Genomic DNA, 20,086 nt, shown 5'->3' with positions numbered 1-20,086 from the left:
TAAAGACCATGGGAGAAGTTATAAATGAGTAAATTCTTGAGTGATAACAGAGTGAGAAGGATTATGTTCACTCAAAGGGTGGTTAGTTTGTATAATACATTCTCAGACATGGCTGTTGAGATGGGATATACGTTGATGCCTTTCTGGAGAAAGAGGATTTAGGGATATGGGGAGCAGGTGGATCGATGGGATTGAGCAATATGGGGAGGCGGTGTGAGGATGGGATTGAGGAGTAGGTGGCAAGAAGATGGAAAGGTGGGATTGAGGGATCATAGGGAGTATGTGTGTGGGTGCGATCCAGGGAAATAGGGAAAATGTGGGTAGGTGGGATTGAGGGGCATGAGGAGAAAGTAGTGGGATTGAGGGACATGGGGAAAAGGTGGGTAGGTGGGATTGAGGGACATGGGGAAAAGGTGGGTAGATGGGATTGAGGGATAAGAGAGTGTTGGTAGGTTGGTTGAGGGATATGGGGAGGAGTTAGGTGAGTAGGTTTTAAGGATATGGGAAGAAGGTAAGTAGGTGGTGAGGGAACTGATATAAAGCCAGCAGAGACCAGTTGGGCCGAATGGCCTGGTCTGCCTATGCCTGATAATTTATTAGATTCTTTAATGAGCAAGGGGGTGATAGGTTACTGGGAGTAGGCCGAGTGCAGATTTGAGGTTACAATCAGATCAGCCATTAGAGTCATAGAGTCATAGAGGTTTACAGCATGAAACAGGCCCTTCGGCCCAACTTGTCCATGCCGCCCTTTTTTGTTAAAAACCCCAAAGCTAATCCCAATTGCTCGCATTTGGCCCATATCCCTCTTTACTCATCGTACCCATGTAACTATCTAAATGCTTTTTAAAAGATAAAATTGTACCCACCTCTACTCCTACCTCTGGCAGCTTGTTCCAGACACTCACCACCCTCTGTGTGAAAGAATTGCCCCTCTGGACACTTTTGTATCTCTCCCCTCTCACCTTAAACCTATGCCCTCTAGTTTTAGACTCCCCTACCTTTAGGAAAAGATATTGACTGTCTACCTTGTCTATGCCCCTCATTATTTTATAGACCTCTATAAGGTCACCCCTCAGCCTCCTACGCTCCAGAGAAAAAAGTCCCAGTCTATTCAGCCTCTCCTTATAACTCAATCCATCAAGTCCCGGTAGCATCCTAGTCAATCTTTTCTGCACTCTTTCTCGTTTAATAATATCCTTTCTATAATAGGGTGACCAGAATTGCACACAGTGTTCCAAGTGTGGCCTTACCAATGTCTTGTACAACTTCAACAAGACGTTCCAACTCCTGTATTCAGTGTTCTGACCGATGAAACCAAGCATGCCGAATGCCTTCTTCACCAGTCTGTCCACCTGTGACTCCACTTTCAAGGAGCTATGAACATGTACCCCTAGATCTCCTTGTTCTATAACTCTCCCTAACGCCCTACCATTAACTGAGTAAGTCCTGCCCTGGTTCAATCTACCAAAATGCATCACCTCGCATTTGTCTAAATTTAACTCCATCTGCCATTCGTCAGCCCACTGGCCCAATTGATCAAGATCCCGTTGCAATTGGAGATAACTTTCTTCACTGTCCACTATGCCACCAATCTTGGTGTCATCTGCAAACTTACTAACCATGCCCCCTATATTCTCATCCAAATCATTAATATAAATGACAAATAACAGTGGGCCCAGCACTGATCCCTCAGGCACACCGCTGGTCACAGGGCTCCAGTTTGAAAAACAGCTCTCTACAACCACCCTCTGGCTTCTGTCAAGAAGCCAATTTTCTATCCATTAACATATTAAATGGCAGAACAGGCTCAAAGGGCTGAATGGCCTTCCCCTGCTCTTTATTCATTTGTTTGTATGCTTCTGTGCTGTACATTCTATGTAATTCTGTGTACTGCTGCTGTCAAAAACAGACTGATGTCCTGATATCCATCTCTTCATTGGTAGCTGTAAAGTGAGTGCCTCTGCTGCTCTTTAGGCATCACTTGCCTGTGATGGTTTGAACCCTGCCTGCAATATATAATTCTTTGCCTGTTGGTAAGTGTTAATCGTACTGGATTACTGACATTGTGTATCTCTCCTTCCTTTACTAGGTCAGTGTTATCCTGACACTGATGGTGCCTTACTATGCCATCGACACAGAATCTCCACTGATGGAGATGTTTGTTCTGCACGGATTCCACGCAGCCAAGTACATTGTCGCTATAGGTTCAGTGGCGGGACTGACGGTCAGTCTGCTTGGCTCTCTCTTCCCGATGCCCAGGGTGATTTACGCCATGGCCGATGATGGTCTGCTCTTCAGGTCAGTGGTCTCTTCTCACACCCCAGGCCCCACTCCTTATGATCCAGGTGATCGTCACTGTGAAGGGAATCAGCTTCGAGATTTCTTGCAGTTGTGGATAAGGAGAAAGCTATTGTCCTTCCCTGTGCCACATCAGCTCTCTCCTAACTTCCTCTCCATGAGAAAACTCAGTGGGCCTGATTGTCCAATGTCTTTGAGTCCCGGTGAAAGAGACAGGATTCTCCTATCTGGAAGCTCTGCTGCACTACCTGGCAGGTGGCCAGGTCATGGTGGGAACATCTCAGGTGCCCATTGATGTAGAGTCCATAAAGAACTTTAAAAAGGGAGTTTGATAGTTCTTCATGAGTTCAGCAGTGTGACTGGGTTGAGACTATTTAATTCACAGATTGAAATCAAATGTTTCTATGCTGGAATCTTCTATAATTCATAATTCCAGTGACACCATGACCACATCCTGGAGGATGTGACATCACTGAGCAACAATTACATTAAAGGAAGTCTGGTATAAAATGTGTGACTGGGAATTGGTTGCAATGTCGGAGTTGAGCACAGTAACAGAAAGCAACGTAGAAGAAATTCCAAACATATAAATATCCACCATTATAACATTGAGAGGTTGTAAGCAATCTTGTGCTTTCTTGACCACTCCATCCACCCATCCTGTCACCTTCAAGGAGCCGTGGACTATTTCCCGCCTGTTTTTTGGGCGTACTTACCGGAATGAATCTCCAACACTCTGAGCATTGCAGAGTGCCTCAGCGTGATTCCCTCTGGTAAGTAGGGAGTGGAGCCAACTCCTGCCCAAGAGGCTGGCAGCATAGTGCTGAGTGGGCCACTGTGCATTCACCGATCTGTCAGCGTGGAGATCAACACCTGTGTACTGACATTCCCATTGCCAGCTTCCCAATCGCAGGCCTTCCGGACCTCCCCAGGCCAGCCTGATCTACCACACCCCCACCCCACCTCAGCCAACCCCAATTTGCCCTCCTCCTGGCCAACACCGAACCTTGCCACCAATGGCGAGCCCCGGTCCCCCCACCCAATGACCATGCCCAATATCCCACCCTCCCCCATGTCCAACCCCCGATCGCCTCCTCCCTCCCTCTCCCACCGATCCCGATTCCAGAATGGCAGCGGGTTCCCCACCCCCATTGATTGTCCCCCAATAGGCCTCACCCTCAATATGTCCTGCCCCTTCTTGCCCTGTCCCCCTTGGCACTGCCCGTTGACCAGCCAGCGACGCCCATGTCCCATGAATGAATAAATAAAAGAATAAATATGATAATCATCTTCGCACCTATTACCAGTGCGGAGCCGATTGCGCTAAAAAAAAGCACTTGGGAGACTCGTGACTGGCGTTCAGCTGGTCGTGAACCTCACTAAAGGATCCCGCTGGTGTCTCCTGGCCCGCTGCATTGCTCAAGCGGGCGAGGAGAATCCCGGCCTATATCTATAATTCCGGCCCCTCTCGTTGGGCTTGTTAGGTGCTGATTAAAAAAGTTCTCTTGAATGCAGTTTAAGAATTTTGCATCCTCTGTGCCCTTCGTACAGTTCATATCCCAATAGATGTTGTATTTGATTTTAAAATTCTCATCCTTGTTTCCAAATCCCTGCATGGCCTCTTTCCTTCCTATTTCTGGGATTTGCACCAGCCCTACAACACTCGGAGACCCCTGCACTCTATTTCTCACCTCTTGAGAATAATTTTCATTTATATAATATGGTTTACATCACTGTACTATTGGTGGCCGTGCGGCATTGAGCCTCTGCAGCTCTGCAAAGCTCTGCAGTTTCTTCCTTAACCCTTTTTATTTATTCAGTCAAGGGATGTGGGTTTCTGTGGCTGGGCCAGAATTCATTGCCCATCACTAATTGCCCCCTGAGAAGGTGATGGTGAGCTGCCTTCCTGAACCACTGCATTGCCTGTGGTATAGTTGCACCCAAGGTGCTGTTAGGGAGGGAGTTCCAGGATTTTGGCCCGGCGACAGTGAAGGAAGGGTAATATATTTTCAAGTCAGGGAGGTAGGTCAGGGCGGAACTCCCAGGTCGTAGTGCTCTCAGGCATTTGCTGCTCTTGTCCTCCTAGATGGCAGTGGTTGTGGGTTTCTCTACCCGAGCTCTCCTTTAAGATGCTCCTTAATGTCTCCCTCTTTGACCAAGTTTTTGTTTATCAGTCCTCATATTTCCTTTTGTGGCTCGTTGCTGAACAATGTTTGATAATGCTTCTGTGAAGCACCTTGAGATATTTACTCCAATAACCATATTATATAAATGGAAGTTGTTGGTGTATAATCACATGGAATAGTTAAGATGAATAATACACAAACCTTTAAAGGAAAACAAGATAAACAAACGAGGGAGAAAGGGATATGAAGAAGGGTGGAAGGAGCCTCGTATGGAACATAAACACCAGCTTAGACTGGTTGGGCTGAATGGCCTGTCTCAAAACTGTAAAATGTATGTAGTTCCATGACCATGCTGTAATGTTTACGATTATGGTTGTCTAGGTTTTTTGCCCATGTCAGTAACTACACGGAGACCCCAGTTGTGGCCTGCATTGTTTCAGGATTCCTGGCAGGTCTTCTTGCCCTGCTGGTCAGCCTACGGGACCTGATTGAAATGATGTCCATCGGAACTCTCTTGGCCTACACCCTGGTGTCGGTATGTGTCCTGCTTCTGCGCTACCAGCCCGAGAGTGACATTGATGGTTTTGTCAAGTTCTTATCGGAGGAAGGCACGAAGAAGAAGGAAGGGGTACTGGCTGAGTGCGAGAAAGAGGCTGGTTCCCCGATGAGTGAGGGGGAAGACTACACTGGCCTTGGGAAGAACACTTGTGGTGCTAAAAACCTGCCATCATTGGGAGATAATGAGATGCTGATTGGGAAACCAGACAAGTCCAGTTATAGTATGAACCATCCCAACTATGGCACGGTGGATATGAGCACAGGAATAGAGGCAGATGAATCTGAGAACATCTACTTGATAAAGCTGAAGAAGCTGATTGGACCTCGGTACTACACCATGAGGATTCGGCTTGGTCTGCCCGGCAAGATGGATCGTCCCACCACCGTCACTGGACGCACGGTCACCACCTGTGTGATGCTGCTCTTTGTCTTGATGTTTGTCTTCTGCTCCTTTGCCATTTTTGGGGAGGAGTACGTCTATGAACGGAGCTGGTGGGCCATCCTCCTGATGATCCTGATGGCACTGCTGATCTGCTCTCTGGTCTTTGTGATCCTGCAGCAGCCTGAGAACCCCAAGAAGCTGCCGTACATGGCACCCTGCGTCCCGTTTGTGCCTGCATTCGCCATGTTGGTAAATATGTACCTCATGTTGAAGCTCTCCAGTATAACTTGGATCCGCTTTGCAGTCTGGTGCTTTGTAGGTAAGTGTGATTAAATGCTTTGGAGAACTTCATTGATGCTAGAATTGGGTTAAATATTCAACATTCACATTTGAATAAAATTTGTCAGCTCTGATTATGAATCAATTAGTGTCAATCAGGCAGAAATATAATTGTGTGTGTTGTTTAAAATTGAAACAAATTTACACTAAAAACAATTTCATTTCTAATTGTAACTGGAAGAGTGGGAGATTCATGATTTGTTTCCACAATGTCGGTTGGCTGATACCAATTCAGAATCTCTCTGCTAAATCCAAAGTGAAATTTATGGTTTACCCTCAGCTCAGTCCCTTTGTGAGGATTGATCTGGAAAAGAATGAGAAGGGACATGAGGAGACATTTCTTTATACAGTGGCTTGTTTGAGTTTGGAGTTGTTGCGTGCAGTGGAATGAGTTTTGGATTTCTCCAGCAAAGAGCTAGGGCAGACACAATGGGCCGAGTGGCCACATTCTGTTCTGTAAACTCTAAAGGTTCAATGGAAACTTGGTACATAACAAATAAAAGTGCGCAAAATGTGATATAAATACATCAGTGTCCGTTGCAGAGTCATAGAGTAATAGAAGTTTACAGCACGTAAACAGGCCCTTCGGCCCAACTTGTCCATGCCACCCTTTTTTTTAAACCACTAAGCTAGTCCCAATTGTCCGCGTTTGGCCCATGTCCCTCTATACCCATCTTACCCATATAACTGTCTAAATGCTTTATAAAAAACAAAATTGTACCCGCCTATACTACTACCTCTGACAGCTTGTTCCAGACACTCACTCCCTCTGTGTGAAAAAATTGCCCCTTTGGACCCTGTTGTATCTCTCCCCGCTCAACGTAAACCTGTGCCCTCTCATTTTAGACTCCGCTACCTTTGGGAAAAGATGTTGACTATCCAGCTAATCTATGCCCCTCATTATTTTATAGACCTCTATAAGATCACCCCTCAGCCTTCTACGCTCCAAAGAAAAAAGTCCCAGTCTATCCAGCCTCTCTTTATAACTTAAACCATCAAGTCCCGGTAGCATCTTAGTAAATCTTTTCTGCACTCTTTAATAATATCTTTTCGATAATAGGATGACCCAAACTGTACACAGTATTCCAAGTGTGGCCTTATCAATGTATTGTACAACTTCAACAAGACGTCCCAACTCTTGAATTCAATGTTCTGACCAATGAAATCAAGCATGCCGAATGCCTTCTTCACCACTCTGTCCTGAGTAAGTCCTGCCCTGGTTCAATCTACAAAGAGGCCATAAGGAAAGTTTGTGTGACAAACACAAATGTTACATTGGTGTGGTGTGAGCGATCATCTGTGGTTAAGGGTCATGCCCTTGAATCGAGAAGAGAAGAAGGGACAGCTAACTGTCAACCTTTAATCTGGGAGTGAACTATGCCAGAATTGGCTGGTAATCTTTCATAACTGTTCAATGGGTGTAAAAGGAGCACAGCACGAGATAATTTCACTGCCAATACTCCATGCTTAAAAACTTCCATCACAATATCACAGATGTTATGGAAGAGAAAGATGCCATTCAGTCCATCGTGTCTGTGCTGGCTCTCCAAACGAGCATCAAAACGTACTGCCATTCCCCTGCCTTTTTCCCACACCCCTGCACAGTGTTTCTATTCAAATAGTCATCAAATGATATCTTAGAGTGGGGTATCAAGTGAAGCTTTGTGGGTAGGGCTTAGGAATAAAAGAGGGACAGCTACATTGCTAGGTGTTTATTATAGACCCCCAGATATTCAGCGAGACATTGAAGAGCAAATATGTGCATAATTCGCAGAGGGATGTAAAAATAAGAGGGTAATTATATTAGGTGATTTCAACTTTCCCAACATTAATTGGGATAGCCATCATGTTAAGAGCTTAGATGGAGTAGAGTTCTTAAAATTTATACAGGAAAATTTCTTAGGTCAATTTGTAGAGGATCCAAGAAGGGATGGTGCAGTGCTGGACCTAATTGTGGGAATGAAGCTGGACAGGTGATTGATGTGTTGGTGGGAGAGCATTTTGGTGATAGTGACCACAACATGGTTCAATTCAAATTTGTCATGGACAAAGAAATTGACAAGTTACAGAAAAAGGTTTTGGATTGGGGGAAAGTAGATTTTAACAAAATTAGGCAGGATCTGGCCAAGATAGACTGGAATGAGTTATTATCTATAGCAGAGCAGTGGGGGATGTTCAAAGATGAAATGGGGAGGGTACAGGCCCAACATGTTCCCTCGAGGGTAATAGGAAAGTGTAACAAACCCAGAGAACCATGGATGACCAGAGACATTCAGGATACAATGGGAAGGAAAAGAGAGGCTTTTAACAAGTATAAATGGAGTTAGTCTGTGGAAGAATTAGTGGAATACCGGAAGTGCAGGATGGAGCTTAAGAAATCAGTTAGGAGAGCAACGAGGGGATATGAGAAAACTCTGGCTGGGAAAAGTAGGAAAATCCTAAGATATTCCATAAGTATATCAATGGGAAGAGGTTAATCAGGAAAAGAGTAGGTCCCATTAGGGGAAATTTGTGGGTGGAGGCAGAGGACAGGGTGCTAATGAATATTTCACATCTGTCTTCATCCATGAGAATGAGGAGACAGTTATGGAACTTGGGGAGAGAGACTATGAGGCTCTAGAAAAAATTATCAGAGGGGATAACAAGGTATTGGAGATATTGCCGAGCCAAAAAGCGGACAAATCCCCAGGTCCGGATGAATTGTGTCCCAGATTGTTGTGGGAGGCAAGGGAAAAAATTGCAGGGGTTCTGACCCAAATTTTTAATTCCTCCCTGACCACCGGGCAGGTGCTCAAGGACTGGAGAACAGCTAATGTGGTCCCACTATTTAAGAAAGGTTGTAGAGAGAAGCCAGAGAACTACAGACCAGTGAGTCTCATGCCTGTGGTTGGGAAATGACTGGAAAAGAAAGGTCTGACATTGGGAAGTTCCGAAGAACAAAGGGACCTTAGCGTGTTTGTCCACGGATCTCTGAAGATGGAAAGGCAGGTTAATAGGGTGGTGAAAAAGGAATATGGGACACTCGCCTTTATCAATCGGAGTATAGATTACAAAAGCAGAGAGGTCATGATAGGGTTGTATAGAAATTGGTGAGGCCACAGCTAGAGTACTGTGTACAGTTCTGGTCGCCACATTATAGGAAGGACGTGAACGCACTGGAGGGGGTGCAGATGAGATTCACCAGGATGCTGCCTGGGATGAAATATTTAAGTTATGAAGAGAGGTTGAGTAGGCTTGGGTTGTTTTCGTTGGAGCAGGGAAGACTGAGGGGTGACCTGATTGAGGTGTTCAGGATTATGAGGGGCATGGACAGGGTGGCTAGGGAGCAGCTGTTCCCCTTAGTTGAAAGGTCAGTTACGAGGGGACACAAGTTAAAAATGACAGGTGGGAGGTTTAGGGGATTTGAGGAAAATCATTTTTACTCAGGGTGGTGAGGGTCTGGAATGCGCTGCCTGGGAGGGTGGTGGAGGCGGGATGCCTCACCTCCTTTAAAAAGTACATGGATGAGTACTTGGCACATCATAACATTCAAGGCTATGGGTCAAGTGCTGGCAAGTGGAATTAGGTGGGCAGGTCAGGACATTTTGTGCATCAGTGTAGAATCATAGAGCTATAGAGTCATAGAGGTTTACAGCATGGAAACAGGCCCTTCGGCCCAACTTGTCCATGCCACCCCTTTTTTAACCTCTAAGCTAGTCCCAATTGCCCACGTTTGGCCCATATCCCTCTATACCCATCTTACCCATGTAATTATCCAAACGCTTTTTAAAAGACAAAATTGTACCCGCCTCTACCACTATCTCTGGTAGCTCGTTCCAGACACTCATCACCCTCTGTGTGAAAAAATTTCGTAAGAAGTCTCACAACACCAGGTTAAAGTTCAGAATTCCCACCCACCTGACGAAGGGACAGCCTGTTCCGAAAGCTCGTGGCTTTTGCTACCAAATAAACCTGTTGGACTTTAACCTGGTGTTGTTAGACTTCTTACTGTGTTTACCCCAGATCAATGCTGGCATCTCCACATCATGAAAAAATTTCCCCAATGGACCTTTTTGTATCACTCCCCGCTCACCTTAAAGATATGCCCTCTAGTTTTAGACTCCCCTACCTTTGGAAAAAGATATTAGCAAGCTGATCTGTGCCCCTCATTATTTTATAGACCTCCATAAGATCACCCCTCAGTCTCCTATGCTCCAGAGAAAAAAGTCCCAGTCTATCCAGCCTCTCATTATTACTCAAACCATCAAGTCCCGGTAGCATCCCAGTAAATCTTTTCTGCATTCTTTCTAGTTTAATAATATCCCTTCTATAATTGGGTGACCAGAACTGTACACAGTATTCCAAGTGTGGCCTGACCAATGTCTTGTACAACTTCAACAAGACGCCTCAACTCCTGTATTCAATGTTCTGACCAATGAAATCAAGCATGCCGAATGCCTTCTTCACCACTCTGTCCACCTGTGACTCCACTTTCAAGGAGCTATGAACATGTACCCCTAGATCTCTTTGTTCTATAACTCTCCCTAACGCCCTACCATTAATTAATTCGATGGGTGGAAGAGCCTCTTCTGCATTGTAGTATTCTGTGATTCTGTAATGCATTCCAGACCTGAGCCACACGTGTGAAACAGTTTTTTCTCAGATCCTGTTTGTTTCTTTTGCAAATCACTTGATCTCTGTGTCCTCTTGCCTTGGCCCTTTTGTGAATTTTTCTCCTTATCCACTCCAATATTGGGTTTGTCCATTTTAAAGTGTCCATGGAAACTGCCTAAAACAGGTATTAGGCTCCTTGCATGTGGCACTGAAGGGCCTGAGGCCAGATTTAACTCCCTCAGGGATATTGGGTCGCAATGATTTGCTGTCCTGCTGTGTTTAGCATCCTGCACTAAGAACATAAGAACATAAGAAATAGGAGCAGGAGTAGGCCATCTAGCCTCTCGAGCCTGCCCCGCCATTCAACAAGATCATGGCTGATCTGAAGCGAATCAGTTCCACTTACCCGCCTGCTCCCCATATCCCTTAATTCCCTTACCGATCAGAAATCTATCTACCCGTGATTTAAACATATTCAACGAGGTAGCCTCCACCACTTCAATGGGCAGAGAATTCCAGAGATTCACTACTCTCTGAGAGAAGAAGTTCCCCCTCAAGTCTGTTCTGAACCGGCCCCCACTTATTTTGAGGCTGTGCCCTCTAGTTCTGGTTTCCCTTCTAAGTGGAAAGAATCTCTCTACCTCTACCCTATCTAGCCCCTTCATTATCTTATATGTTTCTGTAAGATCACCCCTCAGCCTTCTAAACTCCAACGAGTACAGACCCAATCGGTTCAATCTCTCCTCATAAGCTATACCCCTCATCTCCGGTATCAACCTGGTGAACCTTCTCTGCACTCCCTCCAAGGCCAATATATCCTTTCGCAAATAAGGGGACAAAAACTGCACACAGTACTCCAGTTGTGGCCTCACCAGTGCCTTGTATAGTTGCAGCAAGAACTCCCTGCTTTTATATTCTATCCCCCTTGCGATAAAGGCCAACATTCCATTCGCCTTCTTGATCACACTGCTGCACCTTTTTTGCAATTCGTGCACAAGGACCCCCAGGTCCCTCTGCACAGTAGCATGATGTAATTTTTCTCCATTTAAATAATATTCCAATTTACTATTATTTTTTCCAAAGTGGATAACCTCACATTTGCCAACGTTATATTCCATCTGCCAGATCCTCGCCCACTCGCTCAGTCTATCCAAATCTCTCTGCAGACTTTCCGCGTCCTCCACGCAATTTGCTTTCCCACTCATCTTCGTGTCATCAGCAAACTTGAATACCCTACACTCAGTCCCCTCCTCCAGATCATCTATGTAAATAGTAAACAGTTGAGGCCCTAGCACCGATCCCTGCGGCACGCACTGGTCACCAACTGCCAACCAGAAAAGCACCCATTTATTCCAACTCTTTGCTTCCTGTTAGATAGCCAATCCCCAATCCACGCCAACACCTTACTCCCAACTCCGTGTACCCCAATCTTCTGCAGCAACCTTTTGTGAGGCACCTTATTGAATGCCTTCTGGAAATCTAAGACCACCACATCCACCGGTTCCCCTCTGTCAACCGTACTAGTCACATCTTCATAAAAATCCAGTAAATTCATCAAACACGACTTTCCCTTCATGATTCCATGCTGCGTCTGCTTGATCGAACCATTCTTATCCAGGTGCTCTGCTATTTCCTCTTTAATGATGGACTCCAGCATCTTCCCAACTACGGACGTTAAGCTAACCGGCCTGTAGTTACCCGCCTTTTGTCTACTTCCTTTTTTAAACAGCGGCGTAACAGTAGCTGTTTCCCAATCAGCCGGCAGTACCCCAGAGTCCAGCGAATTTTGATAAATAACTACTAACGCATCTGCTACTACCTCAGCCATTTCTTTCAGTACCCTGGGATGCATTCCATCCGGGCCCGGGGACTTGTCTACCTTCAGTCCCATTAGTCTACCAAGCACTACCTCTTTAGTAACAGTAATTGTATTAAGGACCTCATCTCCCACCAACTCTCGATCTCTAATATTCGGTAAACTATTTGTCTTCCACCGTGAAGACCGACACAAAGAACTTATTTAAAGTCTCAGCCATTTCCTCGTTTTCCACTATTAAATCCCCCCTCTCATCCTCCAAGGGTCCAACATTCACTCTAGCCACTCTATTCCTTTTTATATAGTTGTAAAAACTTTTACTATCATTTTTTTATATTTTGAGCTAGTTTAGTTTCATAATCTATCTTTCCTTTCTTAATCGCTTTCTTAGTCATTCTTCGTTGTTTTTTAAAGCTTTCCCAATCCACTAATTCTTCACTTGACCATTATAAGTTTAACAAAAAGAATCAATGATCTTTGCTATGCAGTCATGAGGAGCAGGAATGTTCCTTCAACTCCACAAAACTCACTATCACTCTCCTCTATTGTGACTCCATCTGTAAACCCCACCCTCCTCGCACAATAGCTCCCTTGCCGTTAACCTTAACCTTCTGATAGGTGCCAATGAGGCAAAAGGCCTGACATTCATCAGGTGAGGCCTCCTCACTGTACCATTTGCCCACATAGGGAATTCCTCTTGTTTATAACAGGCTTTGACAAAGGGGGACCTGGTGAACAGAACCCAACAGGGGCACACAGGTATGTACCACCCCCATGGGAGAGTGGGTCCTTGCATGAGCAATGCCCTGGTATTGCCCCATGGCAGGCCATTGGGCAATGTCGGTGGTGGTGGGGGGAGGCTTCAATTGTCGATGTTCGGAATTGGCAGTAGGGGGTTTCCTTGGGGAGGTAGGTCCCTATGGGGCATTGGGGGGCAGATTCTGTGTCCATTCGTGGGGGGGGGGAGTGGTTCGCTGGGGGGTGTCCTGAGTCTGTGGGATGGTTCCATGATTATTTTCCTCATATCTCTGACCAGAGTCCTATTTGTTTGTCCTGTGTGTATCCTCGCATTTCCAACTGACCCATCCAGCTTACACTGGCTGAAGGATCAAGGTCCACATTGCAAGAGAGTTGAATTCTTGAAACGGAAGAACGAGAAAGTCATGGTCAGGGAAATTTCAGAGAAGATTTCACAGAGCAGTTCAAAATTAGGAGTGATTTTGATACAGTGAAAATGGAGCAACTGTTCATACTGGCAGGAAGCCTAATAATGTGGAGATGCCAGCGTTGGACTGGGGTGAACACAGTAAGAGTTTTAACAACACCAGGTTAAAGTCCAACAGGTTTATTTGGTAGCAAGCACCATTAGCTTTCGGAGCGCTGCTCCTTCATCAGATGGAGTGGAAATGCCACTCCATCTGACGAAGGAGCAGTGCTCCGAAAGCTAATGGTGTCTGCTACCAAATAAGCCTGTTGGACAGGAAGCTTAATAACCAGAAGACACAAATCCAAAGTAATTTGCAAAGGAACAAGAGAGAAGATGAGGGGGAAAATAAAATTATGAATTGTTATGATCTGGAATGCAGATTAAATAGTGGCCGGAATTCTCTGGCCATTCACAGCCCACTGCCGCTGCCAGTGAGAACAGAGGATTTGGCGCTCAGTCAAATCTCCGCTCACTGCAGCGGGACAGAGAATCCCAAATGCAGGTGAGGTTGGAGAATCCGGCAAAGTAGCTCGAGGAAGCAAAACTTGCAGGTTTATGGGGAAAGAACAGGAGAGTGGGGTGACTTGGAGAGCGAGCATTGTCTCCTTCTGTCCTGTATCATTTTGTGATTGATTCTCAAATGTGGGTTTACTCATCAGCAGGTTGTAGGAAGAAATGAGGACTGTGAGGAAATCAACAGCTTGGGGATGGAAGGAAATAATACTAGAATTGATGTCTACACAGATATAAGAAGAATTGCAGGAAGTGGTGTAATACACTTGGAGGTTGGAGAGAAGAAAGTGCAAACAAGTAGCAGCAATTATGGCATCAATCAAACAGAGAAAGATACAGTGAACTGCAATTGAGATAGACAAGTGAAAGCCTGGAGGCAAAAGAAGGATTAGTTATCATGGAAAGCTTTCTCTTGTTCCATACATTAACTTCCACAGAAGTGTAAGAAGGGTTTCAGAATATGACAACAGTCATTAATTCCTGGACTGACTAAATCCATGAGGAGTTGACACTCACAGTGGTTCAATTCATCATGTAACAATATATTAGTCAGATTTTTAGCTTTTACCACGAGTGCCTAATTTGCATCTGCATTTAGCATCTAAATCTAAGACAGACAAAGAATTTGCAATTTTTTTAGCACCTTTTGTGTCATCTGGAAATTCCTTTGCTGTCAATAATTTACTTCTGAAGTGTAGTCATAGAAACCCTACAGTACAGAAGGAAGCCATTCGGCCCATTGAGTCTGCAACGACAACAACCGCTAATCCTTCTAACCCAGGATACTAAGGGGCAATTTAGCATGGCCAATGAAACTAGCCCGCACATCTTTGGACTGTGGGAGGAAACCGGAGCACCCGGACGAAACCCATGCAGACACGAGGAGAATGTGCAAACTCCACACAGGCAGTGACCCAAGCCGGGAATTGAACCCAGGTCCCTGGAGCTGTGAGACAGCAGTGCTAACCACTGTGCTACCGTGCCGCCCCAGTCACTGTCGCAATGTCGGATAGGCAGCAATTTGTATCCGGCAAGATCCCACAAACAGCGGTGCAATAAGCACCAGATGATTGTTTGTTGTGATGTTGGTGCGGAAATAAATATTGGCCAGGACACTGGGGAGAACTCCCCTCCTGTTCTTCAATTTTACCATGGGATCTCTTACCCGAGAAAACAGGCAGAACCTTGATTCATCCAGTCGTCTGAAAGACACTACCTCAGATGCTGAAGCTCTCCCTCATTTTTACACTGGGACCATGAGTCTAAATTGTGTTTTGGAATATCGAGACTTTAACACAAAACCTCATAATTCAGCAGCAAACATATTAGCCGCTGAGCAATAGCTAACAGTGAATAGCAATGTTACAATGGTCAGTGTCAGTGCAAATGTTCACATGTTTAAAATATGCAAAATATGTAAGATTTTTGTTGTATAAAATTGCAGTAGAAAGATCTGCAGGGATATGGGGAGTGAACGGGCAAGTGGGACTAACTGGATGGCGCATCCTCATTGAATGTTTTCTCAACGATCCTGTAAGTGTAGCTGGCTTCAGAGTAACTGGAGATTATGAGGGCAATGGCACATTATGGCAACAGCAATCTCTTTATGAGCCTTAGAAGATATTCATAGATTTCGTAGAATTCCTGCAGTGCAGAAGGAGTCCATTCGGCCCAGCAGGTCTGTACCGATTCTCTGACAGAGCATCTTAGAAATACCCAATCATTTCTATACCGACTATTGATACATTTGAAGAAACATAATACAGCCTTAATCTTATTGAGTGACAAAACAGGTATGGGAAGCGAATACCCTACTCCTGTTCCTTTTCTTATGCTCTTTATAGAATCATACAGCACAGGCCATTCAGCCCACTGTCCATGTGCTAGTTTGTTGACAAAGCCATCCAATTGGTCCTGCTCCCAATACTCTTTCCCCATAGTCCTGAAAATTATGATGTCAATTAACCAATTCTCTGCTGAATGTTATTATTGAATCTGATCTGACTGCTCATGGCTTTCCATGTCGGTTTTGTTTCCCCACCACTAGGTTTACTCATTTATTTTGGATATGGAATTTGGAATAGCAGCTTGGAAATTGGAGCACGGCAGGAAGCACTGAGCCAGAGCACATACCAGCGCTACGATGTGGACGACAGCTTCATGGTAGATGAGAGCTTTGCTTACCCTGACGAGGAGGGTAGCCAACGCCGGGAGGAATGGCCACCAGCGGGACAGACCGGGTACCAGTCCCAGCAGGCAATGCCTGACATTGTGGGCAACCACAGGACCTACAATAGCAAAGCCAGAAGCAAAGGGAAGTATGTTGGGAAATCCGAGGCATTGATTGCAAATGATGAGTTAGATTATTCCCCAGAGTAAAGGATACTGACCCTCATACCCTTGGGCTAGAATCTTGGATATGATCTCTTTTATATCAAACAAATGCAGTCTTGTGACATGAAAAGGCAATATGTAGTTTGAATTTTTTCCAACTTCTCTCCCTTGGCTTATTAAAGGGATGTCATTTTCCTGAATAAATGTTTGGCAAACTTTTATTCTTCAGGGAGGATCAGAATTGTGCATGACACAGTTACTGTGATGTCACAGGTTAATGAGTTAATGAGGTGGTTCCCTGTGACTCATATTGTTAAAAGTGTTTTGTGTATTTGCAAGCATGTGAAAGAATTTGCCAGATATTTATTGCAGTGCCCCTTCAATCAGTAGATCAAGCCAAAAAAAACTTCTTTTTTTGGAAAGAATACTCTTCCCAAATTATAACCCAATCTTCCAGAGCCATTTGACACATTATAGTGAGGCGTGATTGTGAATATTTTAGAATGACACTAAATTTATTACGAGAGAGGAGAGAAGCAAAAGTCAAGTTGACTTATATTTTGCTATAACCAAGAGCAATGTGAGCAGGGAATGGTGTGAACAGAGTGAGAGGAGATATTCTTATACTTTTATGACTTGGATGGCCAAGATTTCAAATTAATACCTGATTGTAGACATGTGATATGACGTTGAGTTTTATAAGTCAAGAATTTTCCAGACTCAATCCTTAGTTGGTGCTGAGGGAAGTAATTGTAACCAGGGTGATGATGCCCAGGGTGGAATAGGCCCCCATTGTACCTGGTAAAATAAGATATATAAAGGTATAAGTTGGTTAGCCCATTGACTCCTTGCTGTGCTTGCATTTAGTGAAAGGGCTTGGTTGTGATGCCATTCAGTGTTGAATAGCCTGCTGATTATCACTGGGTCGGCTCAAGAATGAAGGAGGAAGCTTGAAACTACAGCCCAGCATGAGCAGCTTGCGAGGAGAAGTGTTAAAACAATGTTGAGAAAGTGCAGACACAAAAAGATTGGAGGTCACTGACAGTGAAATCTTTCACTGATTTCATGGGTAAAACTTACCATCAACAAATAAGTCTTGCAGATAGTAGGACTTGCTTTGCTCTTCCTCATGGATGGATAGACATGTCATTTAAAGATGAGTTATTACACTAAGCAAGCATTACACAGCTTACATTCTGAGGGGCTTGTTTTCATCTCTCTGGTTTTCCACCAAAATTTATAGGTGAACTCTTCAAGATTTTGAAAAAGTATGATTTTAAAAAAAACTTTGCCTTGAGGATATATAGCCAGGAAATGTAATTATTTTACTTCCCTCCTGGCTCACACATTATCCAACTAATTATCATGTGAATTTTTAAAAGACTTTTAAATTGTATTATTTGTTTGGCAAAATAAAATTCACATACAAAACTGATAAAAACAGCAGTATACAAACTTCAATTATGCAACAGGAGTTCCCTCGGTTCAGTGGTACTTTCAGATGTGAGTGAAAAGGGTCACTGTAATCTTTGATTTCAAAAATGCCAAGTCTTGTTGAAACCACTCTTGGGGACATTAGTCAGATCCATTTTTCCTCTCACTGTAAAATGTATATTTAACACCAAAGGCGTTGTTTCAGTTGAGGTGGGAGGCGATAGTACGACAAGGAATAGATTAAGCATGGAGTTCAGCAAAACAATATTTAGCTGAATGATGCTTGTTTGACAGCAGATAATGCTTTCAACTGGACAAACTTGGACTGTCCCTCAGTTTGATTAAGAGCAGTGACCCTTAAAATGATGACCTGAAATTACAGGATTGCATGTTAAATGATGCCATGAGCATCTTTAAGCTGGATGTGAGCACACGGCTCTGAGATTTGCTTTGAGTATTGAAGCCGGATTGGCGGACAATGTCTGCTGAAAGCAGCCAATCCATGTTGATGATTGTTCAATGATGTTCATTGGTGGCGTGTGGTGTCATTGGGATGAATCACAGGTTATTAAAATAAAGTGAGAAAAGGGGTAGTGATTGAAACAAGTGCTTCCTCTCAGATAGACACAGGAATGTGGAGCAATTTAATAGAAGATACCTCTGTTTTAATTTACTATTAGCATATTGCCTTGCCTTTCTACAGGTGTAAAACTATCATGTGCTAAAATAATGTATTGTGAAGATAAAAAATGCTTCTGAAAGGGGCATGTCAGGTCTGAACCCCTGGCTCATTTTTGCTTCTTGCATCTGAATGTACATTATTGTGGCCTCAAAGCATTGACTTTAATCAGAATTGAAACCATTAGCAGGTATTGCCTGCTGTATGAAATCCCATTCATGAATCAACTTACTAGAATGCATGTCTCTGCGGTGTCTTTCCAATAAATATTTGAAATATGTTTCTTGTTATTGTGATGTATGTATATATTTCCCTGTGTTTTTTCAAAATCTGTGCATTTTTTGTAGTGTTCTAACTGCATGCAATGTCTGGCACCAAGCTCAACCAAAACAAAGACCTGCTTTCTACATTGTCATTGTGGCATTTTTGTTCCATTTATGGATGTCTCTGGCAAGATCATTGCATTAATTGTACATCTTCTCGTCCTGAGAAGGTGGTTTTGGGCTACCTTCTTCAATCATTGATAGAAATTTCATACAATTGGGTGTCTTCCTGGGCCACATCAAGGGCCGTTAATGGATAACCATGTTGGTGTGTCTCTGGAGATACACTTAGGATGTGGAGATGCCGGCGTTGGACTGGGGTAAACACAGTAAGAAGTTTAACAACACCAGGTTAAATTCCAACAGGTTTATTTGGTAGCAAAAGCCACAAGCTTTCGGAGCCTCAAGCTCCTTCTTCAGGTGAGTGGGAATTCTGTTCAGCCCTGTTAGTGAACAGAATTCCCACTCACCTGAAGAAGGAGCTTAAGGCTCCGAACGCTTGTGTGGCTTTTGCTACCAAATAAGCCTGTTGGACTTTTAACCTGGTGCTGTTAAACTTCTTACGATATATTTAGGCCCAGACTAGGTATGCACGGGAGCTTTCCTTGCCTAAAGGACATTAGTGAACCAGTCAAGTTTTTACGAAAATCCGACAGGTTCGTGCTAACCTTTACTGGCACCAGCTTTAAATCTCCAGGTTATATTTTAACTCAATTCTCAAACTGCCATGGTGGGATTTGAACTCACACTCTCTGCTTTAGTAGTTTGGTATTATAATCACTATAGGGGGGTACCGAATATTCTAGTCTGTGTGACCAGTCAGAGAAGTGGAGATGCCGGTGTTGGACTGAGGTGGGCACAGTAAGAAGTCTTACAACACCAGGTTAAAGTCCAACAGGTTTATTTGGAATCACGAGCTTTCAGAGCACTGCCCCTTCCTCAGGTGAGTGGAGAGTTGGGTTCACAAACATGACATATATAGACAGAGATGGAACCAATAACTTGTAATTGTGCCTCTGTTTATATATGCCATTCTTGTGAACCCAATTCTCCATTCACCTGAGGAAGGAGCAGTGCTCCGAAAGCTTGTGATTCCAAATAAACCTGTTGGACTTTAACCTGGTGTTGTGAGACTTCTTACTGTGTCCAGTCAGAGAAGAAAAGAGGCTCCAAATTACTGTATATTGTAATCAGTAGTAATGGACCAAGAGGTCAGGACAGTAAACAGACCCAAAGTTTTAATCCTCGTGATTCACTATTCTTGAAAGAAACTGGTAAAATGTAGAGGTCCACAGTATAAGACAGACATTAAAAATTGAACAGTGCTTTGGGTGAATGCTTCCCTCTGACTGTGAGGTGTGGTGGTGTCTTTAGTGAATCCATAAAGTTTTCTCTCTCTAGCTTTTACTCATTCCAAGTACAATTTATATTTTTGGTTCAAATATCAATTATATATCAATTATATATTATTATTATATCAAATA

At 44.0% G+C, this 20,086-nt stretch overlaps 1 protein-coding gene across 1 annotated transcript in view; it reads left to right on the top strand.

Moving 5' to 3' along the window:
- slc7a14a (solute carrier family 7 member 14a) overlaps positions 1-16,295 on the top strand; it is a 63,493-nt gene extending 47,198 nt beyond the window's left edge. Inside the window, exons 5-7 of the mRNA XM_078201527.1 lie at positions 2,090-2,298; positions 4,806-5,683; positions 15,880-16,295. Coding sequence (XP_078057653.1) covers positions 2,090-2,298; positions 4,806-5,683; positions 15,880-16,211 — 1,419 coding nt within the window. The 3' untranslated portion in view covers positions 16,212-16,295. The remainder of the gene's footprint in view (positions 1-2,089; positions 2,299-4,805; positions 5,684-15,879) is intronic.
- The last annotated feature ends 3,791 nt before the right edge of the window (positions 16,296-20,086 follow it).

The sequence above is a fragment of the Mustelus asterias genome, chromosome 3, assembly GCF_964213995.1.
Source record: "Mustelus asterias chromosome 3, sMusAst1.hap1.1, whole genome shotgun sequence".
In the NCBI taxonomy this organism is placed as follows: Eukaryota; Metazoa; Chordata; class Chondrichthyes; order Carcharhiniformes; family Triakidae; genus Mustelus; species Mustelus asterias.
This window is presented reverse-complemented; position numbering and strand designations above follow the sequence as displayed.